We start from the raw sequence: 21,690 nt of genomic DNA, 5'->3' as shown, positions 1-21,690 counted from the left end.
TATATAATGCAGCCTCCATAAAAACCCAAAAGGTTGGGGTTTGGAGAACTTCCAGCTTGGTGAGCACATGGAGATTTTTGGGAGGCAGGTGAGCCTGGAGGTGGGGCACAGAAGCCCTGTGATGTCTCCGCACACCTCACCCTATGCATTTCTTAATTTTTACAAAAAATTTTTAAGGTTTTATTTATTTTTGAGTGAGAGAGAGTATGAGCAGGGGAGGGGCAGAGAGAGAGGGAGACAAAGAATCCGAAGCAACCTTCAGGCTTGGAGCTGTCGGCACAGATCCCAACGCAGGGCTCAAACTCGTGAACTGCAAGATCGTGACCTGAAGTCAGATGCTTAAATAACTGAGCCACCCAGGCACCCCTTGCTCTATGCATTTCTTCTAACTGTTCCTGAGTTATATCCTTCCATAAGAAACTGGTAATCTAGTAAATGTTTCTCTGAGTTCTGGAAGCGCTCTAGCAGACTAATGGAACTCAGGGAGGGGGTTGTTGGAACCTCTGATCTGTAGCTGGTTGATTGAAAGCATGGGTTGTGACTGGCATCTTCAAGGGATTGGGGGGCAGTCTTATGGGATCGAGCCCTCGACCTGTGGGATCTGATGTTGTCCCCAGGTAAGTGGTGTCAGAATTGAGTTGAATTGTAGGACACCCAGCTGGTGTTAGAGAATTGCTTGGTCCCCCTCCCTGCTAGTCGCCCAACAGTGGAATTGAGTACAGAACCTTTTACACGATCAAATGAAAAAAGCAAGTTGAGGATTATACAGGGTGAAGTCGTTAGAAGAAAAAAAAAAGTGTCTCTTTTGTATGATTGTGTTAAATGCATAGAAAAATAAAGTCTAGAATGACAGACACTAAAGGGGAAGGGAGGAATTGGAGAGAGTTGGTTTGGTCGAAGACTTTATCATAATAAGGTTTTAACTTTTGCAAGGAGAAGGCATTCTTGTTTTACTTCAAGGTAGTTAAAATTAACCTTAAATTTAGGGGAAAAAGCCATATCTTACACAAATGCTTTTATTGTGATTTTTTTTTTTCTGTCCTTTTCAAGGTATGAAATTAGGAGTACTTGGCATTTTAGTGCTGACATAAAAAAATAAAATGTTCCCCTTTAAGGTAGTTGCTGCCACCACTTGATAGCTACAGATTTTAAGTATAGAATTCAGAGTGATGGTTGGTTCTATTAGAAACCTTGTTGATAATTAGGGTCAGGTGCTTCCCAGCGGTGCTGGCTTGGGTCATTGTCAATACAGCCAGACAGCTGAGATCTTTTAAAACAGTGGTTCTCAGGTTTTATGTTGACTTGAAACCACCCGGACAGCTTGGTGAAGCACAGATTACTGCCCAGACCACCAGAGCTGCTGATTTAACAGGACAGGGTTGGAATAGAATTTGTAACAAATCGCCAACAATACTGATAGTGAATGCTACTGGTCAGAGACCCCACCTCGAAAACCACTGGGTTAAAGGCATGGCCTCTCTTCCTTCATTAAAAACAAAAATTATTTATTAGAACACCAAACCAGGTTCAAGGAATGAGAATGAAAAGAAAGTATGTGACAAAATGTGGGATTTTAAAACAAGTAGTCCATAATTGTTACCAGGTTACATCATACTATGACGAACAGGCTTTGTCCAAAGTTTGTCATATTGGGCCCCGATCTTGCATCAGCTTTCAGATTTGCTTGTCCTTTGGAAAGCTTTGTTTTCCACTGGTCCTGGAGAGTCTTGGTTTAGTATGTCAAGCCATTGAACTATTAATGGGAGTGGAAATTCATAACTTGTGCTATCTTAAACTTGTTAAAAAAAAAAAAAAGTGTTCCATGAGATAGATCTTCCTGCCTCTAAAGACTATACATTTTTTGACTCTCCACTCACGCCCAGCCTGGTGTTCAATATGTATTCACTTATGAGTGCATTTTGGTCCATAAGCAATATGGATTTTCTAATGTGTATTTATTTTAAAATCAATCAATCAAAAAAAAAAAACTTGCATTAACAAGTTTAGTGCTTGTTTTCTGTGTCACTGAGACCCTTTCTTCCCTCTCACTGAGGTGTGTTTGCTTGGATGATAAGGAAAGATGGAGTCCCCAGCAGTTGTTGAAACACAGCTTTATCAATCCTCAGCCGAAAATGTCTTTACTGGAACAAAGTCCTGAAGGTGAGTCTGTTACCACTCTTTTTTGAAAACCTGCCTGACGTTAATTATTTTGAAAGTAAACCTAAAACTGGAACGGACTGCTTGGATCATAGATTTTTATCTGGTTTATGCCGAGCTGTACGTAAATCCTTTCATTGAATGTGTACCATGCGCATGGAACTGTTGTGCCCTCCTGGTTTTTTCCAGCCTCGACTGATTAAAGTGTCCATTGGCTAACCCTTCTGGTCACATCACTTTACTGCTGTGCAACCGGATTTCTCTGTCACTACTCAAGTAGCAGATGAGGGATCATCAGCAGAGCTGGGGATGAGGCAGGAGACCTGGGTATGGGTTCTGACCCTATCGCATCATCATTTCCTTGTTAGCAGTCTCAGCCCCACCTCTGACCTGGGCTCATGTGTATTCCACCTCACCCTACAAGGTGAGAGGAGAAGTGTTCACGGGTCTGTGCCAGGGAAGAGGTACTTTTTCAAACTACCGGTTGGGACCCCTTCTTCCAGCACTTGGTTCCTTACTGGGTCTTGCATCCCTTGCTCTTTTTCTAATGCCTCGTTTCCCTCTCACGTTTTGTTTTATCTCAGACTCGGGAGGACAAGATTATGTTGAGACCGTTATTCCTAGGAAGCAGCTACCCAGTGCGGCATTCTTCAGTGAGACACAGAGACAGTTTTCCCGGTATTTCATCGAGTTTGAAGAATTACAGCTTCTCGGCAAAGGAGCTTTTGGGGCTGTCATCAAGGTGTGGTACAGCGTTGTGCCCGGCGCTTTGAGAGCTCCTCCTCTGTTCATTTCTGCACACAGGGAGTTCTTTTTTTATTCTTATTTTTTAAAGGGAGTTCTTTTTTGAGAGCGGGGAGAGAAGTGAGCACGGCCATTTGAAACTCTGACCGTCATGACCGTTGCAAAGTCAAAGGCTTGAAAGTTCCCCTGGACACGTTAAGAACGTATCATGCCTCCTCCGTTGCCTGATGCAGTCCCTTAATGTGAAAACTGCATGATTACATGCGGAGCCAGGACCTCTCCATGAAGACCATTTTTCTGAGCTTTGGTTCAGAAAGAAAAGTGTCCTTTTTGTCCCATTTGCTTTTCAGAGGTGCTGTGGATAAAAGGGCTGCGAGGTTAGCGCTGAGGTGGGGTTCACTGGGAAATGGCCCCAGACGGTCTCCATGCCTTGTATTTTCCAGCTGCTCCGGAGAGAGAAAACTAGTGGTGTGTTACGAGGGCGCGCCGTTGTTAGGTCTCGCCTTCCGCGTTCTTATCTATTTGGGTGACTCATGATTACTTGCCCCTTGAGAAAGAGATTTCACCTGCTCTTAAGTAATTTTTGGCAGTTTGCCTCCTAGGAGACCCAGGCTGATACTGTGCTATTAAATCCATATAAGACCTGTCATCTTTCACAGAATAAAATGGTCCTCCATCAAGAAGGCATATGCCCATTTAGGATTCTGAGAATGTTATTAGGAAAGGTTACTAGGATTACTGTGGAAGGCCTTTTACACTCCCCTAAATAAATAAATAAATAAATAAATAAACAAACAAATAAATAAAAGGTGTTTCTGTGGTAATCAGGGACAGAAAGACAATCTTGAGTTTTCTGAAAGGAGGTTATAGTATCATGGAAAATGTTCAACTTTCTTCGTGAAAGTATAGACACTCTAGGTAGACGGTTAAATAGACCTACTATGGGCAGATACCTTGATTGGATAATCACAGTGATCTTCAGGGGAGTGGATGATTGTTGGGTATGTTATTCATTTAACTCCCACTATAATTTTGGTCAAGCCCTTTAATGTGTTTGTATTTTAGATTTTTGAACACAAACATTACCAAACTCCATTTTGGGTAGGCTCATATAATAAAAATGATGGGTAGGCTCATGTAATAAAAACATCTAGTAATTTAAGCCCCTAAATTTTCTTGTGGTTTTTCGTTCCGAGAGGCCATAACCCTCACACTCCGTCTCTGTTTCTGGGTTAGGGTAGGGCATTCTGTTCAGTGATCTGGCATTTCAATAGCAGTTGGCCTGAGTATGATTCATGAACCTTTCCATTTTTATTTATTTATTTTTACTTTTTAAAAAAATATTTATTTTTGAGAGAGACAGAGAGACAAAGTGTCAGCTGGGGAGGTGCAGAGAGAGAGGGAGACACAGAATGCAAAGCAGGCTCCAGGCTCTGAGCTGTCAGCACAGAGCCTGATGCAGGGCTGGAACTAATGAGCTGTGAGATCATGACCTGAGCCGAAGTCGGATGCTCAACCAACTGAGCCACCCAGGCGCCCCAGCACCTTTCCATTTTAATAAGTGAGTTCCTAGAAGTCTGCAGTGTAGCAAGCTCCACATCCCGATCAGTGACTCCAAGTGTTCATGATGTGTTCTGAGACTCAAGGTTGAAGATCATGCCAAGACTTTGCATGATCTTCTACTTTATTAACATGGCAGTAAACAACACAGGGCTACATAGAGCTTTTTGGAGCACATTCCGTATTTCAGGTCACGTGGCAGGTGGCTCGCAAACCTTTCAATTTGGTGACATGTTATGAAATAAATATTAACCCCCTTTTTCAGACGAGGGAACTGACTTTCAGAGAAGTTATGTAATTAGCATGAGGTTACATACATGCACGAACAGATGAAAACCAGCCTTCAGACTTAGATCTGTTTTACTCAAAAGCATGTTTCTTGCCACTGTTTCCACACATAGGTAATCTGAAACAATTTTATAGTACTCCTTTCTCTATCCTGGAAGTTATTTACTATACTAATCTAAACCTATGAGAATGATGCTTTATTTTGTATTTTGTCATTAACTAGTTCCTCCCTCCACCCATGGCCAAGTTGTTGCTTTTTATCACCTCATTTGACCTGCACATTGGGTCTGGAATGTTCTGGTGAACAAAAATTTTTCAAAGCTACTTCAGTCAACCCAATGGCATGGTGCAACTGCCAAAGAGAAGATGCCTCTGTGCAGGATGTAGAGACTTGCCTTTGAAACTTTCTCTTGTATTTTTCTTGTTTTTATTTGATTGTGTTCTTAATCACATTTGTTTAGTCTTAATACATGTCATCAGTTATAAATCTTTTTTTTTTTTAATGTTTATTTTGAGAGAGAGAGAGAGAGAGAGAGCAAGCAGGGAAGGGGCAGAAAGAGAGGAAGAGAGAGGATCCTTAGCAGGCTCCAAGCTGTCAGTGCAGAGCCCAACATGGGGCCACGAACTGAAAAATAAGACCTGAACTGAAACCAAGAGTCACGGCGCTTAACCAACTGAGCCACCCAGGTGCCCCTCCATCATAAGTCTTCATAACAAAATCAGTGGGCAATAATTGTGTTAATACCATTTTTTTTTTCTGAGCATCTTTCTCAGTGAGGCCTTGATTGTAAGTGCTTTGCTCGCCTCATTCACTTAATGCTTGCAGATAGTGACCTTTGAGGAAGGGAAGTGGTATATGTACCATTTTATAGATGAGAAAATGGAGTTTTGAGGAAATTAAGTCCTTTGCCCAATTTTACACAGCTTTGTAAGTCGAGAATTAGAATCTGCATTCAACTTAACATTTTTGGAGTTGAGTTGGTGTTTAGTGACTTTGTTAAAAAAAAAAAAACACAAAACTTGGAGAGAAGCTAAAATTCTGAAACCTTATACTGATTTCAGAAAATAATTCATATATATATATATATATATATATATTTTAAGTTTATTTATTTTGAGAAAGATCATGAGTGCAAGCAGAGAGAGGGAGAGAGAATCCCAAGCAGGCTCCATGCTGTCAGCGTAGAGCCAGACCCTGGCTCGAACTCCCAAACTGTGAGATTATGACCTGAGCCAAAATCAAGAGTCAGATGCTTAATCGACTGAGCCACCCAGGCATCTGGAACATAGTTCATAATTCAACAATTTCTTAGAAATTGAGATAGCAGATGTGATACTGGGAGAGCAGGAATGTGATTGTTGGTAAAATTAATGATTCAAATGGAGATCATATTTTCTCCAGGTCTCTTATTATTAAGCTAAATACACCTGTCACTTGAGGTGAGATGTTTTCTGTTTTTTGGCAGTCCAGACTTTGTTCAGCTCAAGAGGTTGAAATGCGTGGCTCTCCACTGTAGCTTTTGGTCCTCATTCAGAACCAAGGGCTCGCCTTGGGAGGGGATTGGTGAGGCCATACAGATGTCATCTCTGCATGGCTCTGAGCTGCTTACCTGCACTGGCTTCCTCCCCCTCTTCTCGCGGCAGGTGCAGAACAAGCTGGATGGCTGCTGCTACGCGGTGAAGCGCATCCCCATCAACCCGGCCAGCAGGCATTTCCGCAGGATCAAGGGCGAGGTGACCCTGCTGTCACGCCTGCACCATGAGAACATCGTGCGCTACTACAACGCCTGGATCGAGAGATACGAGCGGCCGGTGGGCCTGGGGATCCTGCCCTCGGACTCGGAGTCCAGCCCAGGGACGCCCCAGGCCCGGGACGGGCGAGGTTTGTCTCGGCCTACCGCACAGGACAGCGGGCGGGACGGCCCCGGCAGCGTGGAGGCCACCGCGCCACCGCCCATCCTCAGCTCAGTGGAGTGGAGCACCTCGGGGGAGCGCTCGGCCAGCGCCCGCTTCCCCGCCGCTGGCCCGGGCTCCAGCAGCGACGAGGAAGAGGACGACGAGGAGGAGAACGACGGTGTCTTCTCGCAGCCCTTCCTGTAAGATCATCCGCGGGGGCGCCAGGCCCACCCCTGGGGGAAGGGGATTCAATGAGAGACCTGGGCTGTCACCGTGTTTCCATACACAAACGTGTGCATGTTGAAAAAGTAACCAGATTCAGTCCAAAGGTGTTTTTCCCCCACTGTTGTCACAAGATCTCCAAAATCCAAGCCCTGAAGGAAGGAAAAATAGGAATTCCTTCCAATACCTCACTTTAGTACATTTGATAGAAAGTTTATAGAGAGCAATCTTTTTTTAATTTTTTTTTTAACGTTTATTTATTTTTGAGACAGAGACAGAGCATAAACGGGGGAGGGTCAGAGCGAGAGGGAGACACAGAATCTGAAACAGCCTCCAGGCTCTGAGCCGTCAGCACAGAGCCTGACGCGGAGCTTGAACTCACGAACCGTGAGATCATGACCCGAGCCGAAGTCGGACGCTTAACCGACTGAGCCACCCAGGCGCCCCTAGAGAGCATTCTTTGGATAAGGGTTTCCAACTCTGGGACGTTGAAAAACTAACCTGGAGTCTTGACATGGGGCCAACTGCAGTTCTAAAAAAGGGTTTACCAAACCAATAATTACGATCCTAAAGTTTATGCTTCTCAGAAGCCACTCTGGTCATCTTTTACTTTCCTGGTTGGATTACATTCTATCCAGTTGGATACAGTTGATCATAATTCTTAGCTGTTGAATTTATAACCGGGCATTTGATTTCTTCAGTATTTCTCTATTTTTCTTTTTAAGACCTGCTTCAGATTCTGACAGTGATATCATCTTTGAAGATGAGAACAGTAAGAGTCAGAATCAGGTAAATATGTAAATAGAAATTACACCATTTTATCATGGGTGGGCTTGTAAGAAAACTAACGTTTGACATTACAAACCTCTGATAGAATAATAAAGCCATGCTCTGATTTGCAAATATAGAAACTTTCAATGTTAAAAATGTGGTTGGTTGTTTAATTTATTTGCCACTCCTATGTTTATTTATAGGCCTTAATTTATCCGCATAATCAAACATGCTCGCTTGTAGAAGAGAGGAGTAAATGGACATGCTGGTTTTATTTCATTTTGTCTTGTTTTTGAGAGACAAAGATCGTGCCTGCGCACAAGGGAGGGGCGGGCAGAGGGAGAGGGTGAGAGAGAGAATCCCAAGCAGGCTTTGTGCTCTCAGTGCAGATCCTGATAAGGGGCTCAGTCTCACAAACCAGGAGATCAGAACCTGAAACAAAAATCAAAGGTCAAACACTTTTAACCGACTGAGCCACCCAGGTGCCCCTTGTTTTGTTTTGGTTTTTAAGTGCAAACCATTTCCTAGAAGATTTGGGGAAACTTTATGTGGTTGCGGATGCCAGTTGAATTAAGTAATTAAATAGCGTAATTGTGAAGTTATGTTGGTCTCTATGACCAGTTAATCTTGATCATTTTATTCTCCCTACACCGTCCTCAAGAACAGTGTTTTAACAGAGTCGTGATCCTGTAACGGGTTATGAAATCAATTTTGAGGGGCCACAACCAGCTTTACTTAATTTTTAATGCCATCGAGAAGAGTAGAGAACACCGAAGTGCGTCACACTAGTAAAGATAAGCTGTATACCGTGGCTCTCGTGAGTGTGCGAACTGGGTGTGATACATCTGTTTCTTCGTGTGGATCGTGGTCTGAAAACCCAGTTTGAAAAAAGGGTCGAGTGTCATGGCTTTATTCTCTACGAATAGAAACAGAATTATAAGGGTGCATTCAGTATAGATAAAGAAGTCTACATGTAGGCCCTGTTAGATAAGCAGTTACATTGAGGTGAAGGAGGGTCGACTGCATGAGCCAACATTTCTTAGGTACTTCCTTTTTTTAATTAAAATCACCTTAGACTCCTCTTGGTTTAAAGTTAGAAATTGTAAATTTAACTGGGAATAATAGTATAAGTAACCTAACCTACTGCTTTGGTTTCAGCATTAGTCATGCATTGAAGTATTATGGGAGCACCAAGTTTATAATCCTGGTTTTACTTGGTTGAGGGCAACATGCCAGGGGACATTCTACTTGATGAGTAAAAGCCTTCAAGAGATTAACAGTCTTCTGCAGATAATCCTCAGGGTATTTAAATGATTCAAGAGTAGAACCTGATGGTTTGCACAACAGAGAGGTTGGGGTTTTTTTCCTTCGATAAAAAGGAAAAATGTTGAAAAATGCTCCCACAAACAAACTATAAATCAGTGCCACTGACTTGATGGCAGTGATGCTCGTGTTCCATTTCAGCTCCCGTTCTTGAGTTCTCATGTGTTCGTCTTGGATTAGGATGAAGACTGCAATGGGAAGGACAGTTACCATGAAAGTGAGCCATCGGCGACCACTGAGGCTGTGCACTACCTATATATCCAGGTAGGGCCTGGCACGTGTGCGTCTTGGTGACACGGCAACTCCCAGTGGTTGCTGGCGGGTATGTTTCAGGAGGCTGGAGCAAGACAGTGGGCAGAAGAGGGCTCACCCGCACTGCCAAAGATAATTGGCCGGAGAGGATTGTAACATGGCGCCCCTCCCCCTAGCCTTGAACTCATACTTTCTGTACCATAGCAGCACAGGGCTCTGGACTCAGGCTGCGTAAGTTCTCCTCCTGCATCCCCCCCAGTCACAGCTGTGTGAGCTCAGGCGAGTTGCTTCCACCTTCTGTGCCTCTGGTTCCCCATCTCGCTGTCTCAAAGACTTGTGAGAGATAGAAGAGGTAAAGACTTGTGAAAAATAGAAGTAACGTCTCTAGGGTAATTAGAACCATCTGAATTCCGTAAATGCCAGACTGTGCATGGACAGAAGTTTCACTCTAACAAGTTGAATCTGGACAGGTAAGGCGTGATGCATACACATCCTTGCATGTGCGGAAGAAACACCAACGTGGCTTTAGGCAGAGTGTCCTGGAACCTCTGGCAGACAGGCGCCGTAGGCAAACCAGTTCCAGTGAGGCTTTACTGAAAGGAAAGCCTGCTCACGTTGTCTGAGGGACAGAGTCCTGGCCGGTGGTGAGCTCTGGCAGCAGAGGGACAGCCACGTATCAACGAGGAAAACTTGTCTCTCCCCAAGTGAATAGGGCCATGTGTCATTATTAGTATTTTCAGTCATATCTATAAGGAGGGAGATCTTTAAGTGTGAGACGCGGTACTATGTGCCAGAAGTAGTGTTTCCAAAGACACTAATGAGGTGGTTGCTTTCCTACAGTTGGAGCTGGTTTTAAGTATTCCCTAACATAAATGTCTTTCAGGTACCATACAACACACATAATAAAGCATCTGTCCCCCGAACCACTAACTGAAGTATGTACTATGTGCCATTAGGCTCTAGACAGGAGTCAGAAGTATATAAGGGAAGTGCGTCCGAGGTGCGGTAGGATCATGGTCTGGGAGTCTCAGGCCCTCGTGAGGACTAGAGGAGGAATCAGAATCTGTAGATGGTTAACCTGAGCACGAGAGTGTATTCCTGTCCTCTAAAATGGCACGTTCCTCTCTTTAAAAACAGTAAAATCTTTCTTCATGAGAAATCTCAACTCTGGCACTGGTTTGAAACCGATAGGCTCGTTTTACTAGTTTCATAAGTCAAATGCTACGTGTTGATCTAAGATATTTAAATGATACTTCCTTGTTTTCTGATACATTAATATATAAGGAAGGGTGAGAAAGAGCCCTATCTTGAATGTTTTGATATTTGTAATGTTTTGCTCGAGACTTGAAGGTCATTGTCATGAATTCAAAGTAAAAATTATTATAGGGGCACCCAGCTGGCTCAATTGGAAGAGCATGTGACTCCAGATCTTGGGGTTGTGAGTTCGAGCCCCACGCTGGGTTAGAGATTACTTAAAAATAAAATCTTTAAAAAAAAAAGTACAAACGAGAAAGACTAACGACGTCATTAGATTTTTAATTAGCCTTTCTTGGAAATTGGGGTTTGGAAACAGTCTTGTAAAACAAAATTTTGTGTAGTTCTCAGTTTTTTCATTGTTTGAAAAATAATGAAATTATGTATCACAAGGTTTTAAACAAGTCTTATGTGTTTTAAGTGAACGATAATATGAAAACTAAAATGGTTATGCTGGGGTGCTATGATTATGCCTCTTTCCCCCCAATTTTTTAATACTGTTGGTTTCTGTTTTCAGTGTAAAAACAAACCTTTCCTTTAACTATTTAAATTCCACAGCACAAGTTTTAAAATGGAAGATTACATTAATCGCCATTGTCCTCCTTAATTGAAACCCTGTACAATCAAATGCTGCCTGGTCTGTTCTTGCCCCCAGATGGAGTACTGTGAGAAGAGCACTTTGCGAGACACCATTGACCAGGGACTATATCAGGATACCATCAGACTCTGGAGGCTTTTTCGAGAGATTCTGGATGGATTGGCTTATATCCATGAGAAAGTAAACTTTATAACATTTCATACCTGAAAACTTTATGTAAAACTTATGACAAAAAATACTGTGAGATTGGAGAAACACAGAAACAGGGTATAAAGTGTGAAAGTTCAAAGAAAACACTGAAGGTTAGGACAGGGGCCAGCAAACTGTGGCTGTGGGCTCAAATTCCACTTCTACCTGCATGTATACGGCCTGTGCGCTAAGAATGGCTTTTACATTTTTAAAGGGTTGTAAAAAAAACAAGAGAGAGTGGTGTCTGGGTAGCTCAGTTGGTTGAGCCTCTGGCTCTTGATTTCGGGTTAGGTGATGATTCCCGGGTTGTGGGATCAAACCCATGTCAGGCTCTGCGCTGAGAGTGGAGCCTGCTAGGGATCCTCTCTCTTTTTCTGTCTGCCCCTCTCCCCTGCTCGCTCGCTCTCTCTAAATTTTTTTTAAAAAATTGTTTTTTAAATCAAAAGAGGAAGAGTATTTCATGACAAGAAAATTCTGTGAAATTCAGACGTCGGTGTCTACAAATAAAGTTTTATTGGGACACGGTCATGCTTGTTTGTTTACACATTGCCTATAGCTATCTTTGTGCTATAAAACTGTGGGTGGAATTGAGTAGCTGTGACAGAGACTGCACGGCCCTAAAGCCTAAAATATTTATCTGATTTACAAAGATTTCTGCAGCCTCTGGGTTAAGTGGAAATATTTGAACACATACCAAAAGCAAAGATGATTCCTTGAGTTGTTTAAAATAAAGGAAGAGTGTGTGGCGCCTGGGTGGCTCAGTCGTTAGTTAAGGGGCCGACTTCGGCTCAGGTCATGATCTCGCGGTCCGTGAGTTCGAGCCCCACGTCGGGCTCTGTGCTGACAGCTCAGAGCCTGGAGCCTGTTTCAGATTCTGTGTCTCCCTCTATCTGACCCTCTCCTGTTCATGCTCTGTCTCTCCCTGTCTCAAAAATCAATAAACGTTAAAAAAAAAAATTTTTTTTTTTTAAATAAAGGAAGAGTGTGATTAACACAGGCCCAGTTATTTGATTCTAATGGCTTAGTGCTGTCCTTCCTAGGAACATGCATGGAGAGACCAGAAAGCCACCTAGCAAGAGTAGAAATGAGACTGAGAAACACAGCTCGCCACATGGTATAAGATGTCATTTTAGAGAGTTAGAGAATGTCACATCAGTGCACATGGTAACAGATCTAGCTTCAGGATGAAACACTGCTTACATTTTAAAAATGGGATTATCTAATGCATCAGTCAGTTTAAGTACTTTTTCCCCTTTGCTTCAATTTTCTTTAACTTAAAATGTTCATACTATAGTGTATTGATACTAAAAAGCTAGGCCCGTAATTCATCTAGTTTATAAATGATTTTGTGGGGCACGATTTGCAAGGTTGGAAATAAAAAGGAGTTCTAACGGCAGCCATTAGAACTCTGTGGCTGTGAGATCACCTGGGTTCCTAGAAGTGTGCCCCGAGCCCTCTCCTCCTCTCCATCTAATCTGTTCAGCATCTGTTAATCATCTACTGGGTGTCTAATACTGTGCCACACCTCGAAATGCAGACAGGCACGAGGATATGACAAACCCTATGCTTGAAAGGCACTTGCTGTGGTCTGAAGGAGCCACACTTTACCTTCACATGACAGTGAAGCGATCATACAATAAGGTGTTTTCATTACATTCTAATTATTTCCTGTATTAGCATACCTAAAACAATAAGCATCATGAGGATGCCGTCAGGAAGGGGAGAAAGCCGAGTTCACGTAACAGATAATCATTGGGCACTTACGTGTGTGCTAGGGATGCAAGTTGAATTAGAATCACTGTGGAAGCCTTCATGGGTGAGCTGGCGCTTGGAACTGCTGGCACAATTCAAATGAGTGGAGAAAACAAGAATTTCTTAGGAAAAATAGTGAAGAAAATAAGAGACGGGATGAAAACGGTGTGTATCTCCCCAACCAGAGCAAGGGTTTTAGGGTGCCAAAAGGAGAAAGACTGGGAACCTAGTGAAGGGGCCCTTGAATGCCCCGTGGAACCATTTGGATTTGATCTGATCCAGGACCATCAGGAGGTAAACTGGGAGAGGGTGGCAAGGTCATTGGCAGGACAGTCGAGAGACCGTGCAAGGCCATATGGCCTGGACCAGTGTGGTCTGCAGGGGAACACCTCATCTGCTTCTCATTACTTGCTTGGTTGGCCTTTGAAATTAGGAAACAGGTATAACTATAAACTGTATTTGGGAAACCGTTCTTTGCTCTCTTCCATCAGGGAATGATTCACCGGGATTTGAAGCCTGTCAACATTTTTTTGGATTCCGATGACCATGTAAAAATAGGTGATTTTGGTTTGGCGACAGACCATCTAGCCTTCACGGTGAGTATTTTTCAGATTAGACTATGCCTGAAAAATGGCCCCGTATGCCTTCGTTATCCTCATAACTTTCATGGCTACGAGGTTCACTGAACTGTGCCATGTAATCTTCAGGAAATTTTGCAAGTCGGAAGGGGTGAACTACCACTGATCTTTTAGGCTTTGCAAGGGTGAATACATCTTGGTGAGGACGTTCCACTTGCGAGGTATAAAATTACTGGTTTGTGGATGAGAGTTAGGTCAAAGGCATATAATACTTGATGAAATAGTTTGCTAGTTTGGTCTACCATGCCAGGCACTAGGCTAGATGCTTTACACTTGAGGAGCTTTTAGTTAATTTAGGGAAACAAAGCTAAAAACAAACAACAAACATGAGAAGAGCCAGTCCTAGACAACATGTAACTCAGAAGGTATTTATTTTATTCTTCACAACATTACAGAGTAGTTCTTTAACATGCAAAGCTAAAATAATGTGTAGTAAGAGAAATTGAGATATAAGACCAAAGGCACGAGAAAATTTTGATATAGTTATAAAGACCCAGAAGGGCGGTATAAAGAAACGAACATTTCAGATGGGCCTTAAAGGATGGGTGGGAGTCCAGCAGGCTGAGATTGAGGGCAGACCGGGTAGGGGATCCCAGAGAGAGAGAACAGGGTAAGCAAAGGCCCTGGGGTGAACAGACATGATTGGAGGCCAGCAGGCTGTCTGGTTGGTTAAAGCTATGAGTCAAACGGGAGCAGTGATGATGCTGGACAGCTGGGATTCTTCTAGTTGGCAGGCCTTAAGTGCCGGAGGAAGAGTCTTTACTTATAGTAAGTCAAATTTACTAGGCATAAAATCTCTAGCACATGCAGTTAATTTTCAGGGTGGTCAGAGAAAGAAAACAGGATCAATGGTGCCATAGGAGCAAAATTTCCAACTATAGGAGCAAAACCAGAAGGTGAGGTTAGGAGAGGAGAGGGAGGAAACAGAAGGGGACAGTGAGCGTGTGGGCCTGAGTAGAAGAGCGGGGCTTTTTAAATTTAAAAAATTTTTTTTATGTTTATTTACTTTTGAAAGAGAGAGAGACAGAGTACGAGTGGGGCAGGGGCAGAGAGAGAAGGAGACACAGAATCCTTAGCAGGCTCCAGGCTCTGAGCTGTCAGCACAGAGACCGACGTGGGGCTCGAATTCATGGACTGCGAGATACTGACCTGAACCGAAGTCAGACACTCAACCCACTGAGCCAACCAGCTGCCCCAACAGCAGGGAATTTTGAAGTGCTAAGACCAAGGAAGGCCCAGATGATGGCATCTTGATCCCCAAGCGAAATAATTTAACTTGATATCTGGAGGCTATAGTGTAGTGAGTAGATAAGGGCACAGGTTCTGGAGGCCCTGACCTAGGCTAGAATCCTATCCCTGCTGGTCCCTTGTGGCATGACCTTGGGCAGGTTAGCTAGTTAACCTCTCAATACCTCCTGTATAAAATGTACCTAATGGGGCACCTGGGTGGTTCAGTCGGTTGAGCGTCCGACTTCGGCTCAGGTCATGATCTCGCGGTCCGTGAGTTCGAGCCCCGCATCGGGCTCTGTGCTGACAGCTCAGAGCCTGGAGCCTGTTTCGGATTTGGTGTCTCCCTCTCTCTCTGACCCTCCCCCGTTCATGCTCTGTCTCTCCCTGTCTCAAAAATAAATAAAATGTTAAAAAAAAAAATTAAAAAATAAATGTACATAATGCTAATACCGACTTCAGTGTTGCTGGCGGGATAAAATGAGAATACAGGTAAAGCACCTGGTACAGTGCCTGGCATTTCCCTCTTGGGGAAGGCTTAATGGCATTAATGTCAGAGATGCTATTATGGATGGTGGTTCTTGTGACAGGAACCTGTGGAGTGACCCCAGAAGACAGTGATTTAGGGTAACTTGTGAGACGGTGCTGTCACAGGCACAGTTGAGAAAGGTGAGGCTACCTGATTGTTGCTAGCACTGACAGTGGAACAGATTTGGTGACCAGCCTCTAAGAAAGAAGAATACAAATTCACCCAGATAAGGAAACAGCAGTGGGAAAGTTAGAAAGTGAGTTTGTTGTTGTTGTTAACATACTCTTAATTTTCCTAGTAAATAGACTCTGTTTTGCCATTTGCAATGTGAAAATACATTGGTTTCTGTAAGCTATTGGAGCTTCCTGCCCCGAAGAAAGAATTCTACAACAAAGTGCCCTTCTCCTTGATCTCATTGGGTTTCCACTGAGTCCTGCATTGGTAGGGTAACTAAACAAAACATATTTAAAGCTCAGAAAAAGCATTGTTCTAGTTAGTCTGTGTTCTGTGTATAATTTTTCAGTCTTCATTTAGAAATGGAGAAGCTATTCCTGTGGAATAATAAAGCATTTTAAGAGTGATATTTGACTGGCTTATATGTTTTAGGCTGATGGCAAGCAAGATGATACAGCAGATCACTTGATTAAGCCAGACCCTTCAGGTAAATCCAGAAGCCTGTATATGTAGTGTATTAAAAAGCAGACCACAAAGGTTTTTTTATCCCTTATTCTCTCTCTCTTTTTTAAATACAAAATGCTGCAAATATAATGTATATAACCTGAGGTGTTTGGTTATACATTTATACCCATGAAACCATCATCTCAGTCTATGTCATGAATATATTCATAGCCTCCAAGTTTCCTCCTGCCCTATTATGTTTTTTAATTTTTTTTTTATGTTTATTTACTTGAGAGAGAGCGTGAGCAGGGGAGGGGCAGAGAAAGAGGGGGACACAGAATCCAAAGCAGGCCCCTGCCTCTGAGCTATCAGCACAGAGCCCGATGCGGGGCTCGAACCCACAAACCGCGAGATCATGACCTGAGATGAAGTCAGCTACTTAACTAACTGAGCTACCCAGGCCCCTCCTCCTGCCCTTCTATTTATTATAATAATAATAATCATAATAATAATGGTTATTATTAATTTAATTTTCTAAAAACACTCAACATAAGATCTACTCTTTGGAGAATTTTACGTATACTATACAGTATAAAATTTCTTAATCTGAAACCTGTTTTTCATCTGGAAAGATTTTATTCTAAAGCAAATTACAGTTACTCATTAAATTAACAAAATCATGAAAATGCTTTAATTTTATCCCCTTTTTACTATGTTATTTGTTCTTCGGAACTCTGAGAAATTAGAGCTTTGGTTAGAGTAATTGGCTCCCACAGGTAGATAGTTACGCTTTGTCTGACCCCACATGGCAATGTGAGGTTACCTCATGACCTGGGTGTCTGGGGTGTTCATTCTGGCACTGCCCATGTGCAACAGCAAAGACCTCCTGTGTGGAACACAATGTGTGGCCATACATGACTTAGACGTAATGCCTTAGTGAATTGCATGCTGTTTCTTCCTCCGAGTACAGTGAATAGTTAACAGATCATGTTTCACTTTTAAAAAACTTCTTTTTTTTTTTTAAATAAAAATTTGCCTTACTCCTGTCGTTAGAAAGCCTTCCGTCTGCCTTCTTCCACGTAGGTCATTTGACGGGGATGGTTGGCACTGCTTTGTACGTAAGCCCAGAGGTCCAAGGAAGCACCAGACCCACGTATAACCAGGTAAAGGGGAAGGCTTCTGGGGAAAAAGAAAGGTCTCAAGCGTAAGATAACAGTAAGAGCATCAAAAAAAAAATTTTTTTTTTAACATTTATTCATTTTTTGAGAGACAGAGAAAGTGTGAGAGGGGTGAGGGGGAGCAGAGAGAGAGAGGAAGGCACAGAATCCGAAGCAGGCTCCAGGCTCTGAGCTGTCAGCACAGACCGCGACGTGGGGCTTGAATTCATGAACCGTGAGATCATAACCTGAGCCAAGGTCGGACGCTACCACTGAGCCACCCAGATACCCCATTAGTAAGAACATCAAGATCACAGTATTTGGGGTTTAGTTGAGATGTTCAGGAACATTCATTTCCTTGCTATGTGTCCACATGCCAATTGAGGTGACTATTCCACATAGCGCACGTGGTGCCCCCGAACAGTAACTGAAACTGGCTTTTGCTGCCAAGGACCTTACAGTCCATCTATCCAAAGAGGATTTGCACTAACCTGGTCCTAGGCTAGGCTCTAGGAACGCAGGGAACAGTACAGTTGACTAATAAGACGGGTGTCTTCTTCCAGCCCTTGGGGAGCTTATCCTTTGGGGATGAAATAGACAATAAACAAGTAAAAAATAAAGGAAAGAATCACAAATTGTAAAGAAAAGAAATGAACTCCAGTGACCAGAGTACAACAGGGAGCATCATCTTTAGATAAACTGACCATAGAAGGCTTCCCCAAGGGGATGGCTTTTAGGATAAGGGACAACCCACAAGAAGCTGGGAGCTGAGAGAAAGGGTAAGCAGAAGAAATAGCATGCATAAGGAGAGAACTGAGTGAGAGATTGCTTGGCACATTTGGGACAATCACAAAGATCGTCCGTGCGGCTGTAGCCTGGTGAGCTATGGGGGAGAGAGGCATGAAGTGAAGCTGGAAAGGAAGATGAGGGTCACATGATCCAGGGCCAGCTTAGCCATGATAGGAGTGTGCACCGGGAGCCAGTGAAGGGTCTGGAGCAAGAGAGTTCACTCCACCTGTTGCTGGAAGCTTTGCAGGAGTCAGGCGGGGTGGCTGCTAGCTGGAACTAGAGCGGGAGCAGTAAAGATGGGAAACGTGCTTCCTGTAAGACACTGCGGAGGGGAGTTGACAGGCTTCCTGACAGAGTGGATGTTGGGTCAGGAAAAGGAGGGTATGAGATGGTGCTCAGGTTTCTGCTGCAGCAGCTGGGGGAAAGCTAGCTGACTGAGATGGGGAAAGACAAAGGGGGAGACAGCAGGAAAATTCCATTTGGGGGGCAGTGTTGAGTTGGAAATGCCTGATGAGAGATCCAGTTAGAGATTTCCAGTAGGTTGTTGAAGACTCAGGACTTGAGTTCAGAAGAAAGGTCAGACTCAGAAGTATACATATGAGAGTCATCAGCCCAAGAGGGATTGAAAGCCATGGGACTGGATGGGGTCACTTAGGGCAAGAGTGTAGAGCTAAATCTCAAAAATAGACTAGGCCATTCACATCAGAGCATATTTTCAGGCTTGCAGTAAAACCCAAGTTTGGGTTTCCATTCTGACAGAGATCGCTGGGTAGTGACATAGAGTTAGGCCTCCAAATACCCAGCAGGGCCAGGGTGTGGGAGGTGCGCGTGCATGCGACATGGGCATGTGAGGGCACCTTTAGCCTCACCTCTCTGAGTTCAGTTTGCAAGGTGTAATGAAATCCTTAAAGGGGCTCTATCCACCCTTTGGCCCAGCAGCTCCCCCTTTTGAAAGCTATCCAGAGGAAACAACGACATCCAAAAAGATGGGTGTGAAAGGGGTTCATCACAGCATTATTTAGAACAGTGAAAAATAATGGTGTTTAAAAATAAATGGTTAAAGGGGCGCCTGGGTGGCTCAGTCGGTTAAGCGTCTGACTTCAGCTCAGGTCATGGTCTCACAGTCCGTGAGTTCGAGCTCCACGTCGGGCTCTGTGCTGACAGCTCAGAGCCTGGAGCCTGCTTTGGATTCTGTGTCTCCCTCTCTCTCTGCCCCTCCCCTGCTCATGCTCTGTCTCTGTCTGTCTCAAAAATAAATAAAAACATTAAAAAAAAATTAAAAAATGGTTAAATAAATTCTGGGGACTTCCATGTAATTAAATACTGTATGTCATTAATATCATGTTTTAAAAGCCTGTTCTAGAAAAATGCTATAACGTTGAAAAATATTCTCGCTATCTTAAGGGGATAAAAGTTACAAACCATAGTATGGTTGTAGTTTTATAGGGGGTGTGTGTATGTGTGTGGATGCGTTTAAAAACCAGCAGGCCTGTCTTAGACCAGTAGTAAATATCCTTGAGCAGTGGCATTAGGGGTGATTGCTGTTTTTCTTGGTGCTTTTCTGCATGTTCACCATTTTCTACAGACAGTGTGTAGGAAATGCCACAGCCAGTGTGTTGGTTTCTAAGACTTGGGACATCACTGGTAATAATTGGATTCTCCCCTACTAATCCTTGAGTCCAAATTCATGCAAGAGTTGCCCTTGAAAGTGGCTTCTGTGCCTGTGTGCAGTTTGCCACGTACAGTCTCCCTCTCGGCAAGGTGCCCCTGCTGGCTGCCTCAGGCACATTGCCTTCCACACTGCATCCTCCTCTTGCCAGCTACCTACCTGAGACTCTGTGCACTGACTTGCCCTTTTGCTTTTTTACTTGCACTTCCATAGTCTGTTAGAATTAGTCGCATGATCTTTCTGTTGCGCCATTTTTCTATCCTCATTGGTATGGCTTTGCAATCAGCAGTTGACCTCTGCCATCAACTGCAGATTTTGGTCTGCGTTTCACTTTTGAGATGATGCGTAAGGAAGCAAAGCAAAGCAAATTCCTTGGACAGATTTCATTTGTCCTTGCTCTTTAGGGATCACTCTCAGTGGTCAGCCAGTGATTTTCTATGTCTGTGTATATCGCTAAACCAATTTCAGTGAATTTTCAAGGAAAACATTGAGAAATCACAGCAAGTATTTTGTCTGCACTTTATACCTACAATTTTTTTAGAAAAAACCACGTTTTTTCTAGTGTGGCTTGTTTTTCCCTTAGTAAACCTTTTTCCAGCTAACAGTGCTCATCGTATAATTCGCTGGTAAATGACACGTTCATATCAAGGCTGTCTAAATACAGTTCTTTTTACTCCTTAGAAAGTGGATCTCTTCAGCCTGGGAATTATCTTCTTTGAGATGTCCTACCACCCCATGGTCACGGCCTCAGAAAGGATCTTTGTTCTCAACCAACTCAGAGATGTATGTATCAGATATTTTAATGCCTCAACTTCCAGTAACCCAAATCTTAGCGTGGACATCAGAATTTAATGCAGGGTACCCTTCTGGTATTTATAACATGGAAGAGGCAGTTTCACTATATATTTCTAGTAAAAGGAAATCTACCTCTGCTTACACACTTCCAGTCATGAGAAACTTTCCCCAGTTTTGTTTGTTTTTGGAAATCCTACTTGGAGAGATTGCTAGGTCATAGTTACTTTTAAAAAATTATTCTTAGGGATTTACTCTTGGTTTTACAACAAAAGAAGAATCCAAAAACTTTGCATGATATTGATGTAGTTGCAATGGTGGGAAATGAGTTATAAGGATAATGGAGATTTAGTTCTAGAAATGAAAGGTTCTAACCAAAAGGACATGGTAGTAATGCCTCAGGAATACCCCTATGGCCAGAAATTTAAAAGGGTCTGGGGAAGATAGCAGCCACTTGAATTTTTTTCCCCAGGGAAATTTCCCTTAGTGATTTTGGGATTAATCCTTGCCTCACCTCTTGCCCAAACTAAAAGGGACCAATGTTAACAGTGTGTGAGGCCCAGGATGCCCATTACAAACAGCTTTAGGACAAAGTGGAGAGCATCAAGGTTTGGGTGAATGGGGGTGGCTTAGATTTGCATGTTCATGAGCAAAGCAAAAAGCCGCCTATTTTCCTGAGCTGATCCTATCCACTGTGACTGAGAATATTCCTCTAGGTATTTTTGAAAACTAGAATTATTTTATTGCCAGTACAGCATGGACCACGATGTTCACAAAGTATGGAAGTAAATAAAGTGATTACCATGTCCTTGCCTTGACTTGGAATGCTCTTCTAGGATTATTTCCTTGATGAAGTGCCTTTCTTTAGTCTAAAGTTCATGTTTGTTCCCTCATTTGAAGAATATCTAAGCTGTCAAGTTGATGCTATGATTGAAATCTTATTTACCAGAAAGGTGGGAGCTTTTCAGGAGATACGGCTTTTAAGTATTAATGTTTGGTTTTTGTTGTTGTTGTTATTGTGTGTTGGTGCTTTGGTGTTTTTTTTGTTTTGGGTTTTTGTTTTGTTTTTTGGGTTTTTTTTTTCCTCTTTTCATCTGTGTGTTTTGTTTTTTTTTTTATAAATTTTTTTTTTCTTAAGTTTATTTATTTTTGAGACAGAGAGAAACAGAGCATGAATGGGGGAGGGTCAGAGAGAGAGGGAGACACAGAATCGGAAGCAGGCTCCAGGCTCTGAGCCATCAGCCCAGAGCCCAATGCAGGGCTCG

General features: G+C 43.0%; 1 protein-coding gene and 1 non-coding gene across 11 annotated transcripts in view; both read left to right on the top strand.

The window, feature by feature from the left end:
* The window catches only part of EIF2AK4 (eukaryotic translation initiation factor 2 alpha kinase 4), a 97,353-nt gene that overhangs the window by 37,537 nt on the left and 38,126 nt on the right, over window positions 1–21,690 (top strand). For all 10 annotated transcript variants that reach the window (XR_008299233.1, XM_053224173.1, XM_053224172.1 and 7 more), the window contains 10 exons: window positions 2,054–2,160; window positions 2,742–2,899; window positions 6,394–6,845; window positions 7,593–7,656; window positions 9,142–9,225; window positions 11,123–11,245; window positions 13,498–13,602; window positions 16,007–16,061; window positions 17,102–17,181; window positions 20,315–20,416. Coding sequence is in view for 9 of the 10 variants with exons in the window: in XM_053224173.1 (XP_053080148.1) it covers window positions 2,054–2,160; window positions 2,742–2,899; window positions 6,394–6,845; window positions 7,593–7,656; window positions 9,142–9,225; window positions 11,123–11,245; window positions 13,498–13,602; window positions 16,007–16,061; window positions 17,102–17,181; window positions 20,315–20,416 (1,330 nt within the window). In the remaining variant the exon portion in view is untranslated. The remainder of the gene's footprint in view (window positions 1–2,053; window positions 2,161–2,741; window positions 2,900–6,393; window positions 6,846–7,592; window positions 7,657–9,141; window positions 9,226–11,122; window positions 11,246–13,497; window positions 13,603–16,006; window positions 16,062–17,101; window positions 17,182–20,314; window positions 20,417–21,690) is intronic.
* On the top strand, window positions 10,604–10,676 carry TRNAW-CCA (transfer RNA tryptophan (anticodon CCA)). Its single transcript has one exon. It is a non-coding gene; the product is annotated as a tRNA-Trp (tRNA).

This window comes from Acinonyx jubatus, chromosome B3, assembly GCF_027475565.1.
Source record: "Acinonyx jubatus isolate Ajub_Pintada_27869175 chromosome B3, VMU_Ajub_asm_v1.0, whole genome shotgun sequence".
Lineage (NCBI taxonomy): Eukaryota > Metazoa > Chordata > Mammalia > Carnivora > Felidae > Acinonyx > Acinonyx jubatus.
This window is presented reverse-complemented; position numbering and strand designations above follow the sequence as displayed.